The sequence below is a fragment of the Nyctibius grandis genome, chromosome 32 (assembly GCF_013368605.1).
Source record: "Nyctibius grandis isolate bNycGra1 chromosome 32, bNycGra1.pri, whole genome shotgun sequence".
Lineage (NCBI taxonomy): Eukaryota > Metazoa > Chordata > Aves > Nyctibiiformes > Nyctibiidae > Nyctibius > Nyctibius grandis.
The window spans coordinates 5,166,002-5,192,078 of NC_090689.1; the positions used below are offsets into that span (position 1 = coordinate 5,166,002).

Sequence of the window (26,077 nt, forward strand, 5' to 3'; positions counted from 1 at the left end):
CCCTTTTCTTTTAGTCAAGAGTCCTCTCTGTACCCAGGCCCATGGTCCTTGATTTTGATGAGACAGAGAGACTGGAAAGAAAACACAGATTCAATAAAGAGAATTTTTAACTAATTGAAAATATTGAGAGCAGGCGAGCTCGCCCGGGGTGCGGGGGAGGAGGGGGGCCGGGGGCAGCGCGCTGCCGCGTCCTCCCGGGGGGCCCCGGCCTCCCCCGCGGGCTCTGCCCCGCCGCCCGGGCGCCATCGCTCCGGCCGGGCCCCGGGGGCGGAGCGCGGCGGTGACGGCGGGGCCTCTCTGGCCCCTCCCCGCGGCGGCCGCGCCATGGCGGGGCGGCTGCTGCGCGGCGGCAGGCGGGCGGCCGCGGCAGGCTGGGCCCCGGTGCCCCGCGGCGTCCCCGGGCCGTGCCCCCGCCGCGGCTGCGGGGAGGCGGCTGCGCTGCGGGCCATGGGCTTCAGCGAGGAGCAGGCCCGGCGGCTCGGCGGGCTGCAGCCCCGGCTCGGCCCGCAGCAGCGGGAGGCGGCGGCGGCGGAGCTGTTGCTGCTGGGGCTCAGCGCCGAGGCCGCCCTGGGCCTGCTGGAGCGGAGCCCGCAGCTGCTGCGGATGCCGACGGGGCGGCTGCGGCAGCGGGCCGAGGAGCTGCGGCGGCTGGGGCTGGACGGAGGTAGGGCAGCGCGGCGGCGGGGGGAGCGGGCCCGGCTCGGCCCGGCCCGGCCCGCTCACGCCGGTGCCCGCAGGTCCGCTGCAGCGGGCGGTGAGCCGCTGCCCCCAGCTCTTCACGCTGCCCCGGAGGAGGATGGCGGCGGCGGAGCGGCTGCTGCGGGAGCAGTGCCGCTTCACGGCGGAGCAGCTGCGGGAGGTGCTGGGGACGAGCCCCGCCGTGCTGCTGGAGGAGCCGCGCCGCCTCCAGCACCACTTCCAGGTGAGGGGGCGGCCGCGGTGCTGCGCGGCGGGTACCCCCGGCCCGGGGCCGCGGGGGGAACACCGTGTCCTGCCCGCAGTACGCCTACTTCAGGATGGGGGTCCGGCAGAAGGAGATGGTGAAGGCCCGTCTCTTCCGAATGCCCTTTGCCGAGCTCAGGAGCCGCCACATCTTCCTGGAGCGCCGCGGGCTCTACCAGACCCCCTGCAAAGGCCAGACCCAAACGGGTAACCCCAGGCTGAAGGACATCCTTCAGCTCTCGGAAAAAAACTTCCTGGCCAACCTGGCCCGCTCCACCCCGGAGGAGTACGAGGTCTTCAAGAAGCTGCTGGCTCGAGAGGAGGAGGAAGAGGAGAATGAGGAGGAAGAAGAGGAGGACAGGGATGCACTATACGCAGAGGAAGATGAAGACTTTGAGAGTGAAGGAAGTCAGACAGCCCGAGAGTGAGGTGAGGCTCGGAGGTGCCCAAGCTCTCCCGTGCTGGTGCGCTCCCAGGCCCCACTGCACTTGTGGGTCCAGGCACGAGCCATGGTGGCTGCAGGAGCTGCTGGGCTCCATGTGCAGGCCCCGCTGAGGGGCAGCAATAAATCCCCTATATCAGAATACAACAATAACCCTCGTTCCTCCTGCCTGCCTTTAAAAAATACCCAGTTATGCTTTAAAAATATCCAGATAACTTTAAAAAAGATCCAGTTTCCATAAAGTGTTTTTATTTAAAAAAAAAAAATCAAACCAAAATAACTAATTCATTTCCAAGGCTAGGTTAAAACCTTCTGGCTTCGTTACGTATTGTGCTGGCTGTGGGGCGGGGGGCTGCTGTGCTGGCTCGCGGCGGGGCCACGCTTCCCCTCGCTGCAGGGACAGGTCGGCGCTGGCTTCGCAGCTGAGAAGGCAGAGGTGGAAATGCTTTCTGGCCCCAAAACCTCCCCTCCCTCGTGGATAGCGGAGGCTGGTGTGGTTTTCTCCGTGCCGGGGCTGGCTTCTCCTCCTGCCTGGGGGAGGCAGGACTCGGTGCTTGCCTTGCGGCCATGGGGCTGGAGCAGGATGGGGCGGCCTTGGAGGAAAACGAGGCATGTCCATCTCTGCTGCTCCGGAGCAGAGCTAGAGCCAGTGCAGGAGGGGAGCAGCACGCTGGCCAGCTGGGCACGGCTTTACGTTGTCATGCGCTGCTCCGGGGCTGAGCGCTCCGACGCTGCTCCCAGGAGGGAGGGAGTGGTGCCAGGAGCGCCCAAGGGCCTGGGTCTCTTCTGCTCCGAGAGCATCCTCCGGGCTGCAGCTCCACACGTGTGGCTGACCACCACAGGAGGGGAGGGCTGCCCCCCCGCTGCTCGGGAAATAACACTCTATACCATAGCTACGATATCTCTCTGGTATGTATTAATTTATAATATACACTGTGTACATTAATACACACATCTATGTTTAACTAGTGTTGTCATACAAACACACAAAAACTAGGAAACGTTTCTACGCTACACTTTTTCCTTGCCTGCTCCGCCGCAGGGCCCTGCACGCTCGTCCTCTCCTCCGCCAACAGCACAGCGCTGGCCTGGCCGGTGCCCCGGGGGACACAGATGCTGCACGTGGAGCTCACGCCGTCACCAAGCCCCGACGGTGGAGGCTGGGAGGTGATTAGCGTCACAGCAAGCACGGTGTTACGCCTCGGCTGACAAACTTCACCCTACAGATCACTTAAATTCTTTCTAGGTACTCTAGTGCTTTCTGAGCTGGAAATTTGGTTAAACCCAGGGATTTTTTTACAAAGCAAAGAAAAAATGCAGGCAGTAGAAGCTGCCTCAATTCCCCTCGCTAGAGCAGAGGAGACAGGGCTGTACCTCCGTTGCCCACGCTCGCCTCGCTGCTCGGGGCAGCTGCTCACCATTTCTAACTCGTCTACATCAGGAAGGGCTCCCTCAACCAGATTTTTTTTTTTGTGGGCCACATTGCAGGTGGTGGCTAAGGCTTTTTGGTCTGCATTAAACTGGTTATTCGGGGGGTTAGAGGTAATTTATAACCTTGGATTACGAAAGCAGGTTGGTGCAGATGCTGTTGGTGGGGAGCTGGGCTCAGCCCCGCTGATGCCTGAGCAGAGCCGGGAGCCCGTGGCTCGTGCAGAGGGGCTGGGGGGCCGGTGCCGGGGTGGGCAGCCAGCCAGGCGCTGCGGTACCAGCTCCTCGGGGGCAGAGAGGCGGCCAGAGGAAGGCAAGCCCGAGCGAAAGCAGTGCTGGGCCAGCGGAGGGAAGGGAGCGCTGCTCGGCGTGCCGCGCCGGCGGCGGGTCCCTAACGGGCTGGAGGAGAGGGAGAGGCTGACGCCAGGCGGGAAGGTTGGCCCTGCTGTGTTCAACCCCGTGAGCAGATCTGATCTTCCTGGTGTTTCAAAAGCCCTTAGGTGTGGAAAGACGAAGCTTCTACTGCTTTGAACCCTGTGAAGGAGCAGGAGAAGAATGAGCTGGTGCGCAGAGTCCCCTAAAAGCCCTGCAGCTGCCTCTTCCCACCCTGTGTGCCCGTCTCGGGCTGGGAGAAGGGCGCCTGCCCCCCCAGGGCTCCAGCCTTTGCCTTGCAGGGGCAGGCAGCGCCCGGGCCCTTTCTGTGCAGGAAGCTCTTGTTCCTGGGGCTGCAGAGCTGCGGGGAAGCAGAGCGTTGCCTTCTGCTCCTCCACCCCAGTACAGTCATAGAATCACAGAATCATTTTGGTTGGAAAGGACCATCGAGGCCAACCCTTAACCCAGCACTGCCAAGGCCACCACTAACCCATGTCCCTCAGCACCACATCTACACGGCTTTTAAATCCCTCCAGGGGTGGGGACTCCACCACTGCCCTAGGCAGCCTGTGCCAGTGCTTGGTTCCACCACAACCAGGAGCCCTCAGCCACGTGCCCAAGGCCGCCCAGCACAGCAGCTGGAGAGCCCTTGCACCCCCTTGACACGGCCTGGGCTGCGCGCTGGCTTCCACCCTTCTCCCCGACTCCCTGGGCAGGGGCACGGGCAGCCAGAGGCAGGATCTGCCCCTGCCCATGGCGGAGGAGGGCCTGGAGCGGGTACTTACTCTATGGCTTCTTCAGTGTGTGACTGGTGCTTGGTTTTCTGGAAGAGAAGGGAGGAGCGTGCCGTCAGCCCTGCAGCTCACACAGGACACGCAGAGCTGGGGGGCTGAGCCTCGGCTGTGTGCTCCTCGCGCTCTGTTCTGCACGGGGTGCCTGCACCCCTCTCCCAGCCCACCCCCAGCCCACCCCCAGCCTGGGCACCCCGGCTGGCCGTGGCACAGGGAAGCTGGCGTGCTGCTACAAGCTGTACCTGCTGGGTGGCTTCTTGGAACTGGTGCTCCTGCAGCTCTCCTTGTAGCAGACGTCCTGGTGTACCTTGTAGACTCGCCTGTACCTGCGCACACAGAGCAGAGGGGCGAGTTGTAGGGGATAACGGGCGCAGATCTGCTGCTATGAGTGCGAGGGGGGAGTCTGGGGGGTCTCCCCCAGTTCCTTCCAGGCTGTGGTAGCCGGCTTTGGTAGGAACGGGGCCAACCCCACACAGCCAGGCTCTGTCGCAGGAAGGCTGGGGGGGTGCAGGGGGGCAGAGCCGAGGCCCCCCCATGCCCTGGCATGGCAGCAGGGCTGTCCCCAGCCCTCTACTTGCAGGTGGAGAGGCAGTTAGGAGCTGGGCTGGCACCGCTTGCAGGGTCACGCACACCAGATCCAACCCTGCTGCCGTGGAGGTGGGGAACACCGCTACGGGGCTGTCATTTCAGCAACACCCTGCCCTGACCCACGGCTGGTGGGGCAGCCCCGGGGGGGGCTCGAGAGCAGCCAAGGCCACTCAGCCTGCGCTGGGGAGGGGGCAGCTGCCAGCAGAGGTCTGCGATGGCCTCGCACTCGCTCTCCCTCCCCTGGAGCTGAGCTGCGGGGTGACATCCCCGGCTCTGAGCACAAGGGGACGGGGGGAGCACAACCCCCAGGCAGTACTCACAGGTAGTGGCAGGTGCCTCCTTCCCACACGGGGAATGACTTGGTTTCCGAGTACAGCCGCGTGCATGAGTGCGGCGCCTTCTTGCAGGCTGCTTGGGGGAACAGGAGAGGGGAGCTACCACCGAGCCCATCTCTGGCCCTGCCTGCCTGTGCCCTGTGGTGGGGGGGGCCTGTGAGGCCCCCCCATGGCTTCCCCTCTGCTCTCCTGGAGGGCTGGGCTCCCCAGAGCTGAGTGGCCAGGAGCAGCAGAGTCCCCAGCCCTGCGGTGCCCAGCTAACTCCGTGGGCAGGGCAGGCGCTGGTGGAGGCAGAGGGCTTGGCCAGGAGCGGGGAGCAGACCTGCGCTCCCACATCTGCCTGACCGGGCACGAGCAGAGCCCAGCCCCTCTCTGGTGGAGCCTGCGCATGGTGGGAGCCCCCTCGGCCGGGAGGAGCTGGGTGCTGAGAGGGTGTGCTGGGTGGCCTGTGCCCTGGGGGACCCGTGGCTGGGACCTCTGGCAGCAGCGTGGCACTCACCCAGTTCACAGAGCCGGCCCTTGAAGCCCGGGCGGCAGTCGCAGTGGTAGGACTTGGCGTCTCTGGCGCAGGTGCCTCCGTTCCTGCAAGGGTTTGTGGAGCAGTTCTGCCCCTTGCCTGCAAAACACGGACGACTGTCAGCCCCTGGGGCCACGTCAGTCCCTGGGGCCACAGCGCAGCCCTGCCCACCCCCCGGTGTGCCAGGGTGCTCCCAGGGAGCGAGCAGGGATGGGGCAGGTGGCAGGGACCCACGCCATGCCCCTTGTGTGCCTCCCGGCAGGGTCCCTGCTGCTTGTATGTCTCCCCTTGGACTTACTCTTGCTCTTCGCCACGCGCGGCTGCGGTGCCACACTGCCCTGGCTGGACACCTCCACGTTCTCCAGCTTCACTGGAGCCTCCGGCTCTGGGCAACAATAGGGTCAAGTGTCACCTCCAGCCGGGGCCAGCCCCAAAGGCAGCCCCTCTGCTGGGATCCAGCCTGCCCGCAGCATTGGCAGGGCTGGGCAGGCCTGAGGCAGTGGTTCAGCCCTTCCCCGGTGGCACCCCCACAATTAGGGTGACCGCCTTGCCCTTCCTGGAGGGCTGTGGGACATGGAGCTCGGGGAGGCAGGGGCAGAGCCAAGACGTGCAGGGAGCCCAGGGCTGCCATCAGGTGCGCTGGGCTCCTTCCCCACTCCGTGGCATGGGGTTCCCAGGCCAACTTGGGCTGGTGCTTGTACGCCTGATGTTCTGGGAATGGCAAACAGAGGGCTGGTCCTGGGCCAGCAAGGGGCTTCTTGCCCAGACACCCTCCTCGAGTGCGAGGCTGGGCTTGGCAAGGGGGGCTCGGGCTTCTGGGCAAGGCAGGGGCTGCGCTAGAGGACTGCGGGATCACTGGTAGGGGTAAAAGGCAGCCCGTGCCGCAGACGGCGTTGCCTCCCATCAGCAAGGGCCCCCCTCGGGGCTCCCCAACTGCCTGTGCGTCACTCCTCTCCCTGGGCAGGGCTCCAGCAAGCAGGGCAGATGTTTGTCTGCCTAGGGAGAGGTGAGAGGGCTCTGGCCTCCTCTCTGGCTGCCCCAGCCCTACAGCAGCCTGCCCGGCTGCCACCCTGTCCTGGGGGGAGGCAGAGGAGATGGCATTGGGTGACAGGAGGGGGCCCAGAAAGGCAGCAGAGCACTTACGCATCTTCACAGTGATGGATTTGCCTAGCGCAGTGCTGAACCTGGCGCTGATCCTCCCTCTGCCGTCCACCAGCTCTGTGAACCTGGGACAGGAGAGCCATGAGGGTACGGGGCGCTGCGGGTCCCCCAGGGCGCTGCGGGTCCCCCAGGGCACAGCCGCCCCATGCGCTTGCTGGTGGCATCAGGCTCGGTGCGAGTCCTGTGGGCAGTGTGGGGGACCTGCTCCCAGGGCGCAGGACCCCAGCAGGCAGGCAAGAGTCACAACCCAGCAGGAGCACGGCTTGACCCTGTGCGCATCTGGACACGGGAGCTGGGAAATGCCCCCTCCCTGGCAGTGTTCAAGGCCAGGTTGGATGGGGCTTGGAGTAACCTGGTTTCGTGGAAGGTGTCCCTGCCCGTGGAACGAGATGGGCTTTAAGGTCCCTCCTAACCCAAACCAGTCTGTGATTGCATGAAAAGGGGCTTGGGCCAAGCGCTGGTGGAAGAGGCAGGAGTGCAGGAGCAGCACCTACCCGGGGGCTGGTGAGGGCTCCTCAGCTGTGTCGTGGTCCGCTAGCAAGCGGAGTTCAGGCAGGAAAGCTGGGGGCAGCCTGTTGCGCAGGACCCGGGGGTGTCCAGCTTGGCTCCACCGTCTCTCAGGAGCCCCATCCCTCTGCACTGCAGACCAAAGGGCTGGGCTTAGCAGGAGGCAGGCTGTGAGCGCAGCAACCCACCTCCCAGCCAGTCCCCTCGTCCCCAGGCTGCCATTTCGGGCTGTCTGGGGACACATGCACAGTCTCCCCACGGGCTGCGAGTGCCGGTGCCCGTGAAGCATCACCGAGCTGTAACTCTGCATCTCTCCTCCGCTAATGGGGCTGGCACCCTGCAACCCCCACCTCCCTTTGCAGGGGACCTGTGTCCTGTCCCCACAGCCAGCTGCGGGCACCCGTTTTGGGGCAGCAAGTCCTCATGGGCTCATTAAACTCTTGGTCAACTGGTTTCCTGCCCCCTGCCCCACTTCCCTGGTAGCCCACGGCCTCCCTCGTGCTGCAGCACCCCAGCCCCGGCGAGCCGGGCACTCACAGGTGGTGACGTAGAGGTGGATGGGCTCGCTGTGCACTTGGCCTTGCTCCGTGTTCTGCACGGCCGTGACGGACAGGCGGTACCGCTGCCCGGGGAGCAGGTCCCGCACGGTGTAGGACACGAGCTTCCCGTTGGGCACGTAGCGGCTCTTCACGCTCTGAGCGGTGGTGACGTTGATGATGTACCCCTCCACGGCGCCGGCGGGTGGCTGCTCCCACGCCATGGACACGGCGGTGGCGGTGATGCGGGAGGTGGTGAGGTTTTGCGGGGGCAGAGGCCCTGGGGCAGGCAGGAGGTGGGGAGAAAAGGGGTCAGCGCTGGTCTCCTTGGATGGTGACCGTCCTACTTGCTCACACGCCACCTTAAAAGCGTGCCAGGGCCCCAGCTTGCCTGGCCGTGCCCCAGCTCCAGCTGTGCAACGCCCCAGGAGGAGATGCTCAGCGCTGGGTCCCTGCCAAGGCGGGCAGGGCCTCGCTGCACCCTGGCACCCAGCTCTGGCCCTCGCCCTCTGGCTGCCGTGCAGCAGGGGATGAATCAGGGCTCTGCACAGGGCTGAGCTCACGCTGGTCTGGGCCAGAGAACAACATCTGGCAGAGGAGGACGTGCTGCTGCCTCGCATGCCCTTCCCGAGGGCTGCCTGCATGCCGTGCTGGCCAGACAGGCTGACAGCGTTCACACCTTCCCCTCCCCGCAGCTTTCCTCCCGGCCACGAGCCACAGCCGCCCCGCGCCTGCCAAGCCCCAGGGCCCCTGCAGCAGCAGGGTGGGGGGGCGGCGAAGGCAACCCCACTCACTTGTCCACACGTGGAAGGGAGCCGTGGCCAGACTCTCTGAGGGGTGGTCTTCCGTCCCCAGGCCGCTCAGTGTCGTGACATGGACGATGTACCGCTCTCCTGGCTGCAGATCCCTGTGGAGGAGGAAGGCAAGGGTGGGAAGGGGTAAGCTGGGCGGGCCAGCTGGCCCGGCACCCGCTTGCCACCCCACTCACAGGAAGGTGTACTTGGCCACGCTGCTGTTGAGCTCCACGGTGCGGTGTGCCAGGTCCCCCGGCTGGCGGATGGAGACCCGCACCCTACTGACGGTGGAGTGCTTGAGCCGGTGGAGACCCCACTGCACCGTGATGGTGCTGGCCGTCACGTTCGTGATCTCAAAGCCTTCCACCGGACGCGGTCCTGGCCGGAGCAAGCGGAGACGGCTGCGGTCGGTCACTGGGCACCGCCAGCCACTGCGGCCCTTCCCCACGCCCCTGCACAGGGGGTCCTGCTGCCCCTCTGGCTTGGCCTCCCCATGGGAGCAGCTCGGGGCCGCCCGCCCAGGCTCATGCTCTCACAGCCTCACCACCTGCGGGCAGGCGGGATGCCCACCCCTCTGCCAGCACGCAAGGCTTCGTGCCACCTGCAGCCACCCCGGGGCTGTCCCCTTTAGCCCCAGCCGCCTGCCACCAGCTCCGAAGGGGCCGCAGAGCCTGGGCCCGGCCCTAAGCTCACCGCACGCCCCAGGCTGCCATCCTGAGCCCGGTTCTCGCTGCCCAGGGCACCCAGGCGCGGCCCGAGGCCTCCCGAGACCCCCGCTGTGCCCAGCGCCACGCCTGCCTTCTCCTCCCCTGCGCTTCGCTTGGGCTCAGCCCGCTGCGGGGGGACACGGCCCTTCCTGCCGCCATCCCCCTCTCATTACAGGGCAGCTTTCTTAGGACAGACCCCCTTCATCCTCACTTTGATTTCTACATCCGCCTGCCCCAGAGAGCAGGACCGTGCCCCCTCCCCTCCGCCCACGGAGCGGGGATCCCTGCCAGCCTCTGCCCTCTCTGGCACATCCCCGCGCTGAGCCCGGTGGGATGCCGGGGCGACTCGCCCACGGCAGAGCTCGCCCAGCCCCGCTCGCGTCGGGGCTTCTCTAGCTTGGCCAAGCAGCACCGGGGACCCAGCGACAAGGAGGACCTGGTGCGGCGGGCGCAGCCCGGCCCTGACAAACGGGATCCCAGGAGCTGTCCCCACTGCCAGCTCCCTCGCCAGCGGCGGGGCAGAGGCCCGGTGAGCCGCGGCGAGGGTTCGGTCCCCTTTTACTCACAGCAAACAGAACAGCAATTCTCTGTGCTGAGCGCTTTCCAAAGGTGCTCAGCCTGATTTTTTAGGATCTGCACCACCAAACCCACCGGGGCTCGGCCCAGGGCTGGGCGGCAGCTGGAGCCGGTGGCGGGGACGGCCCGAGCCCCGGTGCCTACACGTGCTCACGCCCGCGATCCCTTGGGGGATGCTACTCACTAGTGCGCGTGGTGAGCATGACGGGCCTGCTGATATCATTCTTGTTGTTCACGTTGCGTTTGACTGAAAAGACAGAAATATTGTAGGCTCTGCCGGAGGCTAGTGCCCGCAATTGGTGGGCAGAACGACTTCGGTCCACAAAATCTGTCCTGCGGTAAGAGCCGTCGAGGGATACGTACGTCACGGCGTAGCCGTCAATGAGTTGCCTGGCGGCTGCGTCCTCAGGCGGGTGCCAAGAAATCAACACACCAGTGTCCTCCACCCTTTCCACCTTTAATGAGGTTGGTGGCAGCAATTCTTCAGGGTGTGGGCAAAAGCAAAGGGGAGAGGTAACGCCATGAATCTTTAGAGAACAGACCCCGGCGGCAAGAGGCAGACCGGCAGCGATGGAGGACGGGGCCCTCGCTCTCTCCCTCGGTGCGCCTGGCAGGGGCCCTGCGGGCACTGGCCCGGTGGCCACGGGAGGAGCCAGGGCACCGGGAACACTCCTGGCCACTGTGACTCGGCAGCACCGGTGGCCGAGCGCTTGTCACCGCCTGCCAGGCCTGGGGCGCTGGCAAGACGGGGCGAGGGGCCCCGGGGAGGCCGGTGCTGGCGGCGAGAGGCTTCCCTCGGACGCCTCGGCCTCCCCTCCTGAGGGCATCCGAGGGATCGCCGTCACTGCAGGGGCCAGGGAAAACCTGTCCCCGCCGTCCTCGTGCCGAGGACGTCCACGTCCTCGTCCCCGTGCTCAGCGTGCCAGCACCCGCCCGCAGCGTCGGTGGGGCCCGGGCTGCCCCCCGCGGAAGCGAGGCCCCAGCCCTGCCCGCCTCAAGGAGAGCTGCTGGTCCTGGATGGCATCGAGCCCCTCGCGGGCGGTGGCCACCGCCGGGCCGGCGTCAAGCCCCGCGCCGCGTCCTGGTGCCGCTGCTGAGGGCCTTTACCTTTTTCGCAGCTCTTGCCTGTGTAGCTGACTTTGCAGGTGCAGGTGTGGGTGCCGTTGCCGGGCAGGCAGTAGCCTCTGCTCCCGCAGGGGCTGGAGAAGCACGGGTCACTGGCTGCGGGGAGGGCGGCAGGGCCGGCGGCGTCAGCGGTGCGGGCTGGCCCAGCGGCCACCCGCGCCGAGCCGCCCTGCCCGCCTCACCTGTCTCACAGTGGTAGCCGAAGAAACCCTCCGGGCACACGCAGAGGTAGGAGCCCCTGTAGCTCTCGCACTCGCCGCCGTTTCGGCAAGGGTCTGACTCGCAGGCGTCCACTTCTGGAGGCGGGAGGAGGCCGGCGGTGAGCGGGGCCACACCTGCAGCCAGCTCCCGCGGGCAGGGGACAGCGGTGGCCCCCGAGGGGCAGCAGGACAGACACACAGCCCGGGGCTCGGCACAGCCCGTCTGCACCCAGGATCCCACCCAAGCGCCACGGCGGCCGCGGCCCCTGGCAAAGGGTCGTGGCTGCGTCCCAGCGCCCACAGCCCAGCCTCCCGCCGCCTTGGGAAGGACGAGTCCCTACCTGTCTCGCACTGGGTCCCCACGAAGCCCTCAGGACAGTAGCAAGCGAAGGAGCCGGGGAGGTCCCGGCAGGTCCCGCCGTTCTTGCAGGGCTCCGACTGGCACTCGTCGACATCTGGGGAGCGGCGGGAGGAGAGGCACCAGCTCAGTGCAGCGGCACGGTCCGGGGGGCTCGGAGAGGCAGCGCTTCTCCCACCGGGCACGGACCCTCCCTACGTCACTTGCTACCCCAAGCCCACCGGGCAGGAACAGCCCCGCTCATCGGGAGCCCCCTGCCCCATGCCGCGGGGGCTGCGGCAGGAGCTGGGTATGGGAACATGCCCGCAGGGACACCTGGGGCCGAAGGGCAGTGTGGGGCTGTGCCAAGAGGTGCCGTAGGGTGCCTGTGATACGTCCCCCCTGCAGGCGTCCCACATTCCCCCACCACCATCCTCTGCCAGGCCGTGAGGAGCCAGGCTAGAGCCACCTGCCACAGTCCCACCAGCCCCCATGCTGCCCGTCACCCCCTTCAGCCAGCACACACACACACACACACACAACCACGACCCTGTGCATACACAGGAGCACAACACGGCCAAAAATCACAGAACCACAGAATCGTTTGGGTTGGAAAGGACCTTTAAGATCACCGAGTCCAACCGTTAACCCAGCACTGCCAAGGCCACCACTAACCCATGTCCCTCAGCACCACATCTACACGGCTTTTAAATCCCTCCAGGGATGGGGACTCCACCACTGCCCTGGGCAGCCTGTCCCCGTGCCTGACAACCCTTTTGGTGAAGAAATTTTCCTTGATCTCCAATCTAAACCTCCCCTGGCACAACTTGAGGCCGTTCCCTCTCGTCCCATTGCTTGTTACCTGAGAGAAGAGACCGACCCCCCCTCGCTACACCCTCCTTTCAGGCAGTTGTAGAGAGCGAGAAGGTCTCCCCTCAGCCTCCTTTTCTCCAGGCTAAACCCCCCCAGGTCCCTCAGCCGCTCCTCATCACACTTGTGCTCCAGACCCTTCTCCAGCTCTGTTGCCCTTCTCTGGACTCGCTCCAGCGCCTCAAGGTCTTTCTTGTGGTGAGGGGCCCAAAACTGCACCCAGGATTCGAGGTGTGGCCTCACCAGTGTCAAGTACAGAGCTTAAGCTACTTCTTCCTCCTCCTCTTGGCCAATAGCTTTGGGGCCATGCAGGGCACTGCCCACCCAGATCCCGAGATCTGGGGTTTCTCCGCACGGGCTCAACCCGCATCCAGAGAAGTCATTGCCCCATCAGTGACAGAGATGCCCAAGCAGCACCCATTAGCAGGGGGGCACCAGTAGCGCACGTTCCCCCGCAGCCCTGCCTGCCCGACCAGGAGCCACGTCCCCCCTCCGGCACGTCCCACCGCTGGCCGGGGGCTCCGGGAGAAGAGCCCTCGCCGCAGGCTGATCTCAGCGCACAGACAGGAGGCTGAAGCAGAGCACACAACCGTGGGCAGTCCAGCTCCTGGCCGTGGGGTTCACGCCTGCTGTCATTCCCAGGGAGCTGGGGGCCAAGGAAGGTTACGTGGCAGCCCTGGGGCGTCCCTGGCATGGTCTCTTACCCGCCTCGCAGTGGTGGCCGGTGTAACCCGGCTCACACAGGCACAGGAACTCAGCGATACGGTCCTTGCACCGGCCGCCGTTCAGGCAGGGCTGGGACTGGCACTCGTCGATCTCTGCGTGTGTTTGGGCAGGGGAGAGACAAGGCGAGAGACGTGAGCACCAGGCAGGGGTCCCTGGGGGGCTCTGCCCACGGAGGACTAGGGTTCATGTCCTGGGGTCACCAAGCCGTGGGCGGTGGCCCCAGGGCTCGGCCGCTCCTCACCATCGCATTCGGGGGGGTCGCTCCAGACGCCCGGCGCGCGGCAGACGCGGGGGTGGTTGTGCTGGCTGAGGGCGTAGCCCAGCTCGCACTGGTACTCAGCCAGCGAGCCCACCGTGGTGGAGTTGTAAGAGGCCCGGGCGTGCTTCACCTCGCTGGGGACGCCACAGCTGACCTCTGGGGAGGGACGCGGCGGGGTGAGCGGGGCCCGCGGAGGCACCCCGAGCCCCCGGCGGGCAGGGGCAGCACAAGCCCCTTACCGGACTGGCAGTGCTTCCCTACGTAGCCCTCGGGGCACGTGCAGGCGTAGCCCCCGCCGAGGTCCTCGCAGGTAGCGCCGTTCTCGCAGGGGCTCGGGAAGCATGGGGAGGGTACTAGGAGAAGAGCAGAGCAAAGAGCGACTGCTGTGGAGCTGGCAGAGCCCAGAAACCAGCGCCATCCCCATTCCCCCCGCTCCAGCGGGGTGCGAGGGAGAGTCAAAGCACTTCAAACGACAGGGAAGGGGGGTCACAGCAAGCACCGGGGCTCGCTTGCTGCCGCCGCGGCTGCCGGTGGTCCCAACACCTCCCCGGGCAGCCCCCGGCACCGGCAGGCCCCGCTCACACCTACCGATCTCGCAGTGCCGGCCGGCGTAGCCCAGGGGACAGTCGCACTTGTACTTGCCGATGTAGTGGAAGCAGGTGCCCCCGTTCTGGCAGGGTCCCGAGGCGCAGGGGTCCGGCTTACCTGGGGGCAGAGGGCAGGCGGGGGCTGAGCAGCGAGCGGGACGAGCGCCGCCTCTCCTCCCCGGGGGGGGGGCCGGGGGGCCGTACCGATCTCGCAGTGCTTGCCGGTGAAGCGGTAAGGGCAGCTGCAGTGGTACTCGCCGTCCGCCTCCTTGCAGGTGCCCCCGTTGCGACAGGGCCCCGTGCTGCAGAGCCGAGGCTTGGCTGCGGAGACAAGAGCCGGGGGTCACCCACTGTTGCCAGCACCCTGAGAGCCACCCCCTCCCGCCAGCACCCCAACAAACCCCTCACCGCAGGAAAGCCAACCGCACCCAGGCCTCACAGCCCAGCAACACCCCAAAACACCCACGCAGAGGCACACCGGGGCCACAGGCGCATCGTGCCAGGGGACTGGCGGCTGCTCCTGAGGCCAGAAGCTCAGGCATGTAAAAAACCCCTCGACACGGATGGTGTCGTGCAGGAAACACAACTGGATCAGCTGCTGCCGCTGTCAGGGGCTGTGAAGGGTGCCGCGCCATCCTCCCACCACCCTGTGCGATGGGATGGGGTGGGGTGACCCGCAACCGCTTCCAGCTGCGGCTCAGCCAGCAGACGCCCATCTCCCACAAGGGTCCCAGCTCCTCTCCCCACCCCCTGCCAGGTCCCGGGGCTGGCAGGGGGCTCCGTGCGGGTACCTTTCTCGCAGTGCTTGCCGAGGAAACCTCGAGGACACTCGCAGGTGTACGAATCATCTTGAACCTCACAGGACCCCCCGTTCAGGCAGGGCTCCGAGTCACAGGGGGATGGCATCGCTGCAAAGCCAAACACAGGGCGTCACCGAGGACGTACAACCGGGGACGGGAGGGCTGCTCCGCGGCTGAGGACGGCATCCCTGCTCACTCCCCCGCGTCCCCACCGCGTGTCCCCCCACCAGGGCCATCCCCGCGGCTGAGACTCACTGTGGTTGGTGCCGTAGTCAGTGTGGCAGACGCAGAGGTAGCTCCCGCCGTACTCCATGCAGTACCCGCCGTCCGGGCACTGCGTGTTCACGTTGCACGGCGTGGTGGTGACTTCTGCAAACACAAGGCCAGCGTCAGCCTCCGTCAGCTGGCGGCAGGACACCCAGCCAGCTGCCTGGCCACAAACAGAGGGGTGTCCTAACTCTGCAGGGACCGATGAGACGGGAGGGACCCTCTGTACCCCACACCACAGAGCGTGCCAACAGCAAGGGCCAGCCTGGATGCCCGGTGAGTTTCAGAGCAGGAGCACACGAAGGCTGCGGTTCCCACCCCACCCAGGGCAGTGGGGCCGGGGTCAGGGGCTGGGAGAGGCACAGCTTTTTTCACTGGGTAAAAAACTGGCTGGATGGCCGGGCCCGAAGGGTGGTGGGGAAGGGAGTTAAATCCAGCAGGCGGCCGGTCACCAGTGGTGTTCCCCAGGGCTCAGTGTTGGGGCCAGTTCTGTTCAATGTCTTTATCAATGATCTGGACGAGGGGATCGAGCGCACCCTCAGTCAGTTCGCAGACACCAGGTTGGGCGGGAGTGTTGATCTGCTGGAGGGCAGGAAGGGTCTGCAGAGGGGTCTGGACAGGCCGGATCGATGGGCCGAGGCCACTGTGTGAGGGTCAACAAGGGCAAGTGCCGGGTCCTGCACTTGGGGCACAACGACCCCCCGCACCACTACAGGCTGGGGGGAGAGTGGCTGGAAAGTGCCTGGGGGAAAAGGACCTGGGGGTGTTGGTTGGTGGTGGCTGAACATGAGCCAGCAGCGTGCCCAGGGGTCAAGAAGGCCACCAGCATCCTGGCTTGTATCAGCACTAGTGTGGCCAGCAGGACCAGGGCAGGGATCGTCCCCCTGTACTCGCACTGGTGAGGCCGCACCTCGAATCCTGGGTGCAGTTTTGGGCCCCTCACCACAAGAAAGACCTTGAGGTGCTGGAGCGAGTCCAGAGAAGGGCAACGGAGCTGGTGAAGGGTCTGGAGCACAAGTGTGATGAGGAGCGGCTGAGGGACCTGGGGGGGTTTAGCCTGGAGAAAAGGAGGCTGAGGGGAGACCTTCTCGCTCTCTACAACTGCCTGAAAGGAGGGTGTAGCGAGGGGGGGTCAGTCTCTTCTCCCAGGTAAGAAGAGATAGGACAAGAGGAAACAGCCTCAAGTTGTGCCAGGGGAGGTTTAGGTTGGAGATCAGGGACAATTTCTTCACCAAAAGGGTTGTCAAGCACTGGCACAGGCTGCCCAGGGCAGTGGTGGAGTCTCCATCCCTGGAGGGATTGAAAAGCCGTGTAGATGTGGTGCTGAGGGCCATGGGTTAGTGGTGGCCTTGGCAGTGCTGGGTTAAAGGTTGGACTTGGTCATCTTAAAGGTCCTTTCCAACCAAAACGATTCTGCGATTCTATGATTCAAGGGGGAAGTGATGGAGATGGAAGCGTTACCTCCTCACCAGGGGACCATATTTCCAGGCTCACATTCAGTGCGTGCCCCTGGTACTGTGCTAGGCTCAGGCATGGGCAGAGCGTCTCCTTGCCTGCCTGGCTCAAGCATCCTGGAGAGGGAGCAAGCAGAGCAAGCAAGAAGCCTTCACCTACCAAATTCACAGAGGAGACCAAAGAACCCCGGCAGGCACTGGCAGATGGTGACATTCCCCTCCAGACAACTGCCCCCGTTGCGACACTCGCAACCCTCCAAGAGTTCTGCAAGAGAGGAGATAGGAGCTTCCCAGGACCCCTCCCGCTTGCAGGGCTGGGACAGCCAAGCAGCCTTGCCAGATGCCACCCACAGGAGGAGCTCAGGTGGGTGGCAGCCACGAGCCCCCCTCAGATACCCAGGCACAGCCTCCTTCAGCAGGACAGACCCACTGTTCAGTCCAGGAGCCCTGCACAGCCTCTCCAGGGCTGCTGCTTCTCCCTCTCAGGAGCGCAAGGGCTCCCCTAAAGACACCACCACCCCCCCCACACCTCCCCAGTACTCACTGTCTCGACAGTCCTGCCCGGTGTAGCCCTCCCGGCACTCGCAGACGTAGCCCTGCTCCGTCTCCAGGCAGCTGCCCGCGTTCTGGCAGGGGTGCGAGAGGCAGGCGCCGGGCACCCGGGGACCGCCTGCGGGGAAAGGGGGAGGCTGTGCCAGAGCCATCCCAGCCTGTGGCTGGAACACCCCGTCCGGGGGCAGAGCCGGTCTAGCCCAGCTTCACGCCGGAGACCCCCCATGGCCGAGCAGCCCCGGTGGAAGGAGCTCCCTCCCAGCAGCACCACGGCCCCTCTGCGCACGCTGCCCGCCAGCTTTCGGCGGTGCCCACGGCTGACGCGGCCCCTTTTGAGCCATTCGCCCCTTCCCATCTGGCTCCCCCCAAACCGGCTCCGGTGCCGGGCCGGGCGAGGCGTCCCCCACTCACCGTACTGGCAGTTGTTGCCATAATAACCCGGGGAGCAGGTGCAGATGTAGCGGCCGGGGCGGATGTAGTTGCACGTCTGCCGGTTCCGGCAGCTCCGGTCCTCGCAGAAAGACAAGTCTGCAGGGGGGGAAGCGAGCGAGGGATGAGCAGAGCCCATGATGGCCAGCAGAGCACGGCGGGGGACTGTCCCTGGGGTGGGTCGTGCCGGGGCGCAGGCAGCAGCAGGCACCTGTCTCGCAGCGCTGTCCCACGAAGGGCTCCAGGCACACGCAGGTGTAGTTATCGACCAGGTCGACGCAGTGCCCGCCGTTCAGGCACGGGCTGGACTCGCACTCGTTCACCTCTGCAAGGGGAGGCCAGGAGGGGCGGTCAGGCCGTGCTCTCCTGGAGGATGCTCGGGAGGGGGAAGGCGATGGCCGAGATAAAAACCAATGCCACCAGCAATGCCAAGCACTCCCCTCTCAAAACTATGGCAGGGGGTGAAGCAGGGTGGGAACGCAGCTTGACGAGGGAGTGTCACCATTTCACAAAATCACAGAACAGTTTGGGTTGGAAGGGACCTCAAAGCCCATCTAGTTCCAACCCCCTGCCACAGGCAGGGACACCTTCCACCAGACCAGGTTGCTCCAAGCCCCATCCAGCCTGGCCTTGAACACTGCCAGGGAGGGGGCAGCCACAGCTTCTCTGGGCAACCTGAGCCAGGGTCTCACCACCCTCACAGCAAAGAATTTCTTCCTAATATCTCATCTCAATCTCCCCTCTTTCAGTTTAAAACCGTTCCTCCTCGTCCTGTCACTCCATGCCCCTGTAAAAAGCCCATCTCCAGCTTTCCTGTAGCCCCTTCAGGTACTGGAAGGTGCTAGAAGGTCTCCCCGGAGCCTTCTCTTCTCCAGGCTGAACAGCCCCAGCTCTCTCAGCCTGTCTCCAGAGCAGAGGGGCTCCAGCCCTCTGAGCATCTTCGTGGCCTCCTCTGGACTCGCTCCAACAGCTCCGTGTCCTTCTTGTGTTGGGGGCCCCAGAGCTGGACGCAGCACTGCAGGGGGGTCTCCCGAGAGTGGAGCAGAGGGGCAGAATCTCCCCCGGTGCCTGCTCCCACCACCCACCTGTCTGGCAGTCTGTCCCCGTGTACCCCGGCTGGCACAAGCACGCCGCCGTCCCGTTCACCGCCTGGCACGTCCCGCCGTTCTGGCACACTCTGCTTTCACATGGTGACTCTTCTGCAGCAGAACACCAAAAAAAAAAAGAGGAGGGGATCAACCCAGGCATCCATTGGCACATCCCCCACACACATGGTGATGCCATGGACACGCAGAGCGCGCAGCTCGGAGCCACAAACGCACCCTCTGGCAGGAGACTGGCACCTGCGTCCCCAGCCGTGGCTCTGCCCAAACCCCTTCCTGGGGCAGCTCAGCCCTTTCATCCCCCTGCGCCTCCTGGATGCCAGCGTGCCCTCCCTCCCTTCCCTGAAAGTCAGCTCCCTGCCTGCCTTCTCCACGGGTGCGGAGGCTCGCCGGGAGCCAAACGCTTTGGCGGTACTTTCTCCGGTGAGGGAAACCGGCCGCTACGGCCCCTGCCAGGGACTGGGAGAGCCCTCGCCGGCTTTGGGACCAGAGCACCACCTGCGAAAGCAGGGCCTCCGAGGCTTCTGTTTCGGCACTAACCGCCAGCTTTTCCCACGCAGGGAGAGGTGCTGGCGGCGGCACCGAGCCCTCGGCCGAGCGGGTGCCAGCGGCACGGAGGGCTCATGGCCAGAGCCAAGTTTCCCTCGCCTGCAGCAAGCTGCAATCCATGCTGGCCATCACAAACCGCTCGAGGCCAGCGGGAACCCCGATCTCAAAGAGCCCCCCCGGAGCGGCAGTGCCCTCCAAACCCGGGCTCGCTGCTCTTGAGCCAGCGCTGGTGGCCCCGCGCTCACCCGTCTCGCAGCTGGCACCTCTGAAGCCCGGCAGGCACCTGCAGCTGAAGTTGCCGGCACCGTTGAGGCAAGTGGCTCCGTTCTGACACGGGTGGGAGAGACACTCGTCCACATCTGCAACAGAGCCCCGGGTGGGGGACAGGAGCTCAGGGGCAGGGACAGACGGACACGTGTCGCGGTGACGCTGGGAGCGAGACCTGCGGCGAAGCGCGGGGAGCTCGGGGCCGGCACTCACCGACATGGCACCTCTTCCCAGTGAAGCCGGCCAGGCAGGAGCAGCTGTAGGAGGGGTTCCCCGTGATGCAGTCCTCGATACACTTCCCCCCGTTGAGGCAGGGCCGCAGCGTCAGGCAGACGGAGGCTGTGGGGACAGGCGGTGGCCCCCCGCCGTCAGCCTGCGCCCCGGCAGGGCTCACCCGCCGCCTTCCAGCCACACCAGCACCGGGGTCCGGCCCCGCGCCCGCCCAGCGCCCCAGGGTGCTCGGGGAGCCCACGGGGGCTGCCTGCCTCGCGGCGGGGCAGGGGCTGCTCCTCGCGGGCTCCCCTGGGACAGGGGAGCGGTTTTACTCCTCCTGTGCAAGGGGGAGAGGCTGCACCGGGTCAGCCCCGCCGGCCGGGGGGGTATGGACATGCCCTCGCTCATCACCCGGGGCAGAGGGAGAGGGGGACGGGAGAGCCCGTGTACAGCAAAGCCACCGGTACTGCGAGACACACGCGGATCGTGGGTGGGAAAACATGTCCCGGGGCGAGTGGGGATGAGCAACAGGAGGCTCCGCGGGGGACACATCAGGACCCTCGGGGTGGGGAGCGTGGCCCAGCCCTGGCACCCCGGCCCCGCAGGGGCGGCTGGCACCCAGCAGCCCTCCGCACTGCTCGCCCCGGCCTCCTGGGACTTACGGACGTGTGCACCCCCCCAAGGGTGCCGGCCCCTCGTGCCTGGCAGCAGGCCCGGGGGGTCCCGCCTGTGCACCATCACCTCCTCCCCAGCCTCCCTCATCGCTCCGCGCAGACTCTTTTCATCTCAAAAGTCTTCCTCCCCTCCCCATTTGCTCTCCCAGCCCCTTCCCAGCCCCAGGGCACCCGTGGGTGCCGTCCCCAGCCATGGCAGGCGCTGAGGAGGGTCCCCCCATGGCTGCCTCCCCTCCCTCCCCAAGCCCTTCGAGCCATCTCCTCCACCCCGTGGAGATGGAGGCAGGGAAAGACAGGGCTGGAGAACAGTGTGGGGTCGGGTTGGGAGTTAAATAAACCTAACTGCTGTCCTCTTACTTGTATTGCTGCAGCCCCCCACTTGCACCTGGGCATCATCGATTCTGAACACCCAGCGCCCGGGGATACCCACATTTGTCGTCATCTCCACGTCAGCGATGTCATCGGTGCGGGATCCAGGGATGTTGAAGTAGCGTTTTCCATCACCGGCGTTAAAACCTGCCTGGGAGGACAAGGGCAGAGGGGAAAGGGACATCACTAGCGCGCGGGGGAAGGCGGCTGGAGCACGGGGGCTCGTCTTTCCTGCCACTCAGCGCCGCTGGCCGCGCCGCTCAGGACCGACTGTCCCCTTCCAGGCGGCACCAGCCAGCGCTCAGCCCTGCCCACGCGCCGGGACCACAGGCGGCCTGCCGGGGCGAAGCAGCCGCCCTGCCTGCTCCATCCCTCCCCTGGGACTCCAAACCCATCCTCTTCCTCTCCACCTGCAGCATCCCGCCTGCTGGAGGCTGGCAGGCGGAGAGCCAAGCATGGATCAACTGCCGGGAAATCTGAACAGGGACCGGGGTTTTTGTGGGTGTTGGCTTTCCCCCCTCCCTTAAACACAACAACGCACACAAGGATGAAAGAAAAACACAAGGAAAGCTGTGCTGGCTGCGGCAGCTGCTCGTACAGGCTGAGGGTAGGAAGGAAAAAGGACTACCAGGCAGCAGCCAAGGCAAAGACTTGTGGTTTCGGGATAACAAAGTCCCCTGTATGGTCTCGGCTTTGGGAGCCAGAGCACACATGGATACTTAAGAACTTTAAATAAAAAAAAAAAAAGGAAGGCTTTAAAGCAGGGGGAGGCTTTCCACCTCCAAACAACCCAAACCAGGAGCCGCGAGCTCGCAGGGCGGACGCGCTACCTGGGCGCCCCGGGGGGGGCCGTGTTCGCCGCTTACCTGCGCCGCGATGCCGCCGAGCCCGGCAAAGTCCCCCCCACTGCTGGCGTGCATACCCGTGGTCCAGGTGATGGACTCATAGTTGAAGATGGTGAAGGAGAGCTTGCCGTCCGTGATGAGGACGATCTGGAAAGTGTTTACCTGCCGCAGGGAGGGGAAGGAAGCGGTGAGCAGGCAGGGGAGGCAGCCAAAAATCAGAGTTGGGGCTGTTCAGCCTGGAGAAGAGAAGGCTCCGGGGAGACCTTCTAGCACCTTCCAGTACCTGAAGGGGCTACAGGAAAGCTGGAGAGGGACTTTTTACAAGGGCATGGAGTGATAGGATGAGGGGGAACGGTTTTAAACCGAAAGAGGGGAGATTGAGATGAGATATGAGGAAGAAATTCTTTGCTGTGAGGGTGGTGAGACCCTGGCCCAGGTTGCCCAGAGAAGCTGTGGCTGCCCCCTCCCTGGCAGTGTTCAAGGCCAGGTTGGACGGGGCTTGGAGCAACCTGGTCTGGTGGAAGGTGTCCCTGCCCGTGGCAGGGGGGTTGGAACTAGATGGTCTTTGAGGTCCCTTCCAACCCAAACCATTCTAGGATTCTATGATTTTTAACCCTTCGGCATTGTGATCCCCTTGCCCAGCACCCAGCCACCAGAACACCTCGCTTCTCCTCCTGGGGTATGGGAAAAATGGGGAATAACGTGGTTATCAGGGCCTCTGGAAGAAAGGCACCAAACCCCGTCCACAACCAGCTCCTCAGCACGCAAACGCCGCCCTGCTGCTGCCTGAGAAGGGGACACCACGCAGCACAAAGAGGAGGGCTGGGTTTTGCCGGCCCAGCACCACTCTGTCACGGCAAGGCATCGCGACGGAGCCGCCGGGGTCGGCTCAGCCCTGCCGACAGCTCCGTGCCGCACACGGTGGGAACACCGGCTAACGGCTGCTTTGCCCCAGCTACTCACCGGCGAAAACGAACTGCCCCCGAAGAAGGTCACTCGGTACCAGGTGGCGATGAAGACCCACCGCGCGGCAAACGCCGGGAACTCGGGGAAATACTGCGCGATGTCCCTGCTGGCTCTCTCCAGGATGGGCTGCTCGGTGCTCTCCCGGTAATACACATCGCCCGCCCGCCGGTTGTCCACGTCCGCCCAGAAAGCGGCGACCACGCGCCGGTCCTTGGAGATGGGGAAGGCCACTGGCGTGAACTGGGAGACCTCCTTCAGGAACGAAATGATCCCGTTGTTGTTCACCTGCAGAGAGGGAGGCAAAAGAAACGGGCGGCCACAGTTGATTCCTGCCGCCAGAAGGAATCCGTGTTTTAGAGCCGCTTTCCATTTCACCTTTTTTTTTTTTCCCTCTTTCTCCAAACATTGGAGCGCTTCCCCTTCCTGCCCTTGGAAGCGGAGACGTGCCCCGGCGCCCGCAGCCCCCCACCTCCCGCCCGGTCGCTCGCTGGAGCGGGGCTGCGGGCAGCATCCACCCGAACAAACCCAGCCCTGTTCTCCGCCGCGTCCTGGCCAGGGGAAGGGGGAACAGCTGAGAAAACTGCGGCGGCTCCGACGCTTTAAACAAACAGCCCCCGGCGCGCTCAGCCAGCTCGTGCCGGCGCTCTTGGCAGGGACGAGGGGCTGTTTCGCTCGCTCCAGGCTCCTACAGCTCATACGCAGCCTGTGGGGCTGGGGCCGGGCACCTCCTGCCCTCCCGGCACCACTCGTGCCAGAGCCAGGCAGCCACCGGCACAGGATGGGGGGAGCTTTGCCGGGCAGCAATCCCTCCACCAGCATGCCCAGTGCTAATGAGCAGTCGAGCTAACGAGTTTGTGGTCCCCAAGTGACCAAGTGCCACCATCCCATGCAAAGCCCCCGGTGCTGCCTGGGCCTCGGCAGGCGGCTCTCACTAAAGCAGGGGATGCCAGGCACCCAGGGTGAGATACTGCAAGCTCCGAGCCCTTCCCCAGCACTAATTAACTGGGGTAATTAGGGTCCTGGGACACCCAGCCCACAGCAGAGGTGGCCCTCAGCCCAGGGAATGAAGCTGGAGATAGCAGATGGTGCTGCCTGGAGTGCTGCCTCCCGGCCTGGGGCCACAGCAGGAGCGAGGAAGGGTAGGAAAGCCCCTGAGCAGGCAGCGAGGGCACAGGGATCACAGGGAAACGCTCTCGCCTGCAGCCCCCAAATTCCTGGGAGAAGACCCTGCCACAGCGGCAACCCCAGCGGGGCGGGCAGCTGCTCCCCTGCCCACAGCGCTGCCCGCAAGCGACAGCGGGACAGGAAGGAGCCCCCAGCTAAGCTCTCCAGCATGCGATGCCGGCCCCAGCACCACCGGCCCGGCAAGCCCCTGGGCTGCAGGGTGGGAAAGCCAAGGGGGAACGGTGCAGGCGAGAGGGTCTTGAGCAGAGAGAGCAGCCCTGGCACGCAGCAGGCAGGGGCTGGCAGGGGCATCACGCTCGCGTGCCGACAAGGAGCTGGGAGCCAGCGTCTTGCCATGAGCCACGCTGATGCCAGCGTGCCTGTGCCCCAGCTGCCCCCACACCCAGGCCGCGGTGGCGGAGGGGGGGCAGGCTGTGATGGCCACGTGCAGCCCCTGGGTAGGGTCCCCAGTCCCTGAGGAGGGTCCCCAGCCCCTCCATTCGAAGCCGGGGCAGTCCTTGCTGTGACTAAGGGGAAGAGGATTCCTGTTTCCCAAAGCCTCCGTAACCCCGCTGTGTCCGCAGAGGAACATTCTTCCCCTGATTAAAGCAAGATGGGAGAGCGCCGGAGCCAAGAAGGGCTTTTTTTTGTTGTTGTTGCTGGTTTTTGCAAAGGGGGGGGGGGGCTGGAGGCAGCCTGCGAGGACGGAGGTTTCCAGGTGAGCCCAGCTCTGTGTCAGCTCCCCCGGGACAGCGGCTCCCCAGGGAGAAGCAGCCCAGCCATGCAGACCCCTGTGCTGGGGGCAGGCAAGCTGGCCCTGAAGAGTCCGGGGGGGGTCTCGGTTTCGGAGAGGGGGATGCGCTGCCCTCTGACCCCTGCAGCCTCTCCAAGATCCAGAGCTGTGCTGCGGATCCCGTATGGGATGGCCATCACGTCACCTGGCTTGTCCCAGCCTCATCTATCCTCCCACCGTGGCTCAAACCCCAAGGCCAGGTTGCTCCTGCTCGATGGCAGGGCTGGCGCTTTTATCAGGGGAAAAGAAAACACTGGTGAGGACCAAGGACCTCCTGCGCTCAGCCGAGGCGGCGGGACGGTACATAGCCCAGCTCCGAGGTGGCACCAAGGCGATGCTCAGCCCTCTCCTCTGCCAGCCAGGTCTGGATCACCAGTCAGCCCAGAGCAAACCAGGGAGAAGAGAAGGGACCAGGACGCCGGAGGATTCACGGTGCCAGGTGGGAGCCAGAGTGGGGAGCACAGACCCCAGCCCAGGACGCAGGGCAGGCGTTTGGAGCCAGCGCCGCCCAAAAGGCTCCAGAGACAACCGGGTGCTCAGGGCTGCTCCCCTGCCTGATGCCACAGCCGTGGGGGACACGACGGGCCAGGCGTGACTCGAGCTCTCCAGCCACGGTCCCCTCCAGGTGGCTCGGGGGCTGCAAGGGAGCACGTCGGCAGGGGTCCCAGCCGCCTGGCCACCCCGGTGGGCGCACGGGAGCGGGCTGTGCCGAGCGGCCAGCCAAGCCCGCCGCGCCACAACCCAAAGGGCAGCTGTTTATTCTGCATCGCACCCAGAGCTCCACCACCGCCGCCTCCTCCCCAGCGAGGGACACCGGCCAGGGGCAGCCGGCCAGGGCCGCAGCACGCCCGCTCGGGGCTCTCACCTGCCAGCCCTGCCTGGCTCCCCACCACAGGGGCCGCTCCCACGAGGCGTGGGTATTTCTGGCTTCGGCTCCCCGCTGCGGGCAAGCGCTTCATCCAGCACCCCCAGTGGGACCCTCGCCAGGGCCAGGACCCTCGTCGTGCCACCCCAGGCAGCCCCGGTGCCACCGAGCCGGGAGCCCCAGGCCCCACAGGATCTCCCCCGTCCCTCAGCACACCCTTAGTGCTCTGATGCTCCGCGTTACACGGGGACCACCCGACGGCCCCCCCGGGAAAACCCACACGCGTTTGGCTCATCGCACTCGGACCCACCCGAGCAGGACGGTCACTTTGAAATGAAACGACGTGAAACAGCCCGCGAGAGGCGGCCCCGGGGGGGGTCTGTCCCCGCCGCCCCCGGTACTCACGTAGAGGCCGGTGTGCCCCGCGCCGAAGAAGGGGAAGGGCACGGCGAGGGGCCGCAACTCGGAGCCGCCGTCGTCCTGCTTCCGCGTGGCCGCGTCCCCCTGCGCGGGCCCGAAGGGGTAGAAGTCCGCCAGCGGCACCTCGCCGCCCGCCCACAGCCACTCGCCCAGGGCCACCAGCACGGCCCAGCCCGCCAGGCCCCGCATGGCCGCCGGGAGCCGCCGCCGCTCAGCCGCTCACGCCGGCACCGGCCCCCGCGGCATGGCGGGGCAGAGGCGGCGGAGCGGAGCGGAGGTGGCGGACGGAGCGCGGAGCCGATCGTGCGCAGCCCGCAGCCGCCGTCCCGCGCCCCGGCTCCCGCTGCAGCCCCGAGCGCCGCCGCTGCCGCCGCGCCGGGCCGCTTCACCCCGCCGGCCCCGCCCACCGCGGGCGATTTGCATAACCCCGCGCGGCCAGCCAATGGGCGTCCGGCGCGGCCGGGAGGGGCGGGGTATGCAAATGAGGCGGGGGCGGGGCAGGGGGCGGAGGGGCGGGGGCGGAGGGGCGGGGCGGGAGGGGACCCCA

The 26,077-nt window shown here is 65.8% G+C and overlaps 2 protein-coding genes across 4 annotated transcripts; one reads left to right on the forward strand and one right to left on the reverse strand.

Moving 5' to 3' along the window:
• Positions 1–324: 324 nt before the first annotated feature.
• MTERF4 (mitochondrial transcription termination factor 4) lies at positions 325–1,611 on the forward strand. The gene is made up of 3 exons (XM_068421055.1): positions 325–664; positions 738–922; positions 1,002–1,611. The coding sequence occupies exons 1-3, from the start codon at positions 325–327 to the stop codon at positions 1,368–1,370; spliced, it is 894 nt and encodes a 297-aa protein (XP_068277156.1). The 3' UTR covers positions 1,371–1,611.
• A 7-nt stretch (positions 1,612–1,618) lies between these two features.
• On the reverse strand, positions 1,619–25,734 carry SNED1 (sushi, nidogen and EGF like domains 1). 3 transcript variants are annotated; one of them, XM_068421054.1, is made up of 33 exons: positions 25,516–25,734; positions 22,286–22,573; positions 21,344–21,484; positions 20,466–20,628; positions 19,435–19,560; positions 19,200–19,313; positions 18,388–18,501; positions 17,514–17,627; positions 17,285–17,401; positions 16,866–16,991; positions 16,482–16,586; positions 14,856–14,969; positions 14,592–14,708; positions 14,005–14,121; positions 13,802–13,918; positions 13,453–13,566; positions 13,196–13,369; positions 12,933–13,046; positions 11,363–11,476; positions 11,004–11,117; positions 10,804–10,917; positions 9,881–10,177; positions 8,608–8,791; positions 8,414–8,526; positions 7,621–7,899; positions 7,071–7,215; positions 6,559–6,641; positions 5,714–5,800; positions 5,398–5,514; positions 4,884–4,971; positions 4,218–4,301; positions 3,970–4,007; positions 1,619–3,346 (listed from the first exon to the last, which is right to left on the reverse strand). In XM_068421054.1, exons 1-32 carry the CDS (start codon positions 25,717–25,719, stop codon positions 3,971–3,973), a joined length of 4,335 nt encoding a protein of 1,444 aa, XP_068277155.1. In that variant the 5' UTR covers positions 25,720–25,734; the 3' UTR covers positions 1,619–3,346; position 3,970. The 3 variants fall into 3 exon arrangements, with proteins under 3 accessions (XP_068277155.1, XP_068277154.1, XP_068277153.1); XM_068421053.1 differs by having other exon boundaries at positions 9,881–9,943; positions 25,516–25,719; XM_068421052.1 differs by lacking the exon at positions 4,884–4,971 and having other exon boundaries at positions 25,516–25,719.
• Positions 25,735–26,077: the final 343 nt, after the last annotated feature.

Excerpts from the sequence above, each read along its gene's own strand:
- MTERF4 (XM_068421055.1), top strand. The coding sequence starts at position 325 with ATGGCGGGGCGGCTGCTGCGCGGCGGCAGGCGGGCGGCCGCGGCAGGC. Across the intron at positions 665-737 it reads GCGGCTGGGGCTGGACGGAG|GTCCGCTGCAGCGGGCGGTG; the intron begins GTAGGGCAGCGC and ends CGGTGCCCGCAG. Across the intron at positions 923-1,001 it reads GCCTCCAGCACCACTTCCAG|TACGCCTACTTCAGGATGGG; the intron begins GTGAGGGGGCGG and ends TCCTGCCCGCAG.
- SNED1 (XM_068421054.1), bottom strand. The coding sequence starts at position 25,719 with ATGCGGGGCCTGGCGGGCTGGGCCGTGCTGGTGGCCCTGGGCGAGTGG. Across the intron at positions 17,628-18,387 it reads GGGGACAGACTGCCAGACAG|AGGTGAACGAGTGCGAGTCC; the intron begins GTGGGTGGTGGG and ends CTCCCCTTGCAG. Across the intron at positions 4,972-5,397 it reads GGGCCGGCTCTGTGAACTGG|CCTGCAAGAAGGCGCCGCAC; the intron begins GTGAGTGCCACG and ends TCCCCCAAGCAG.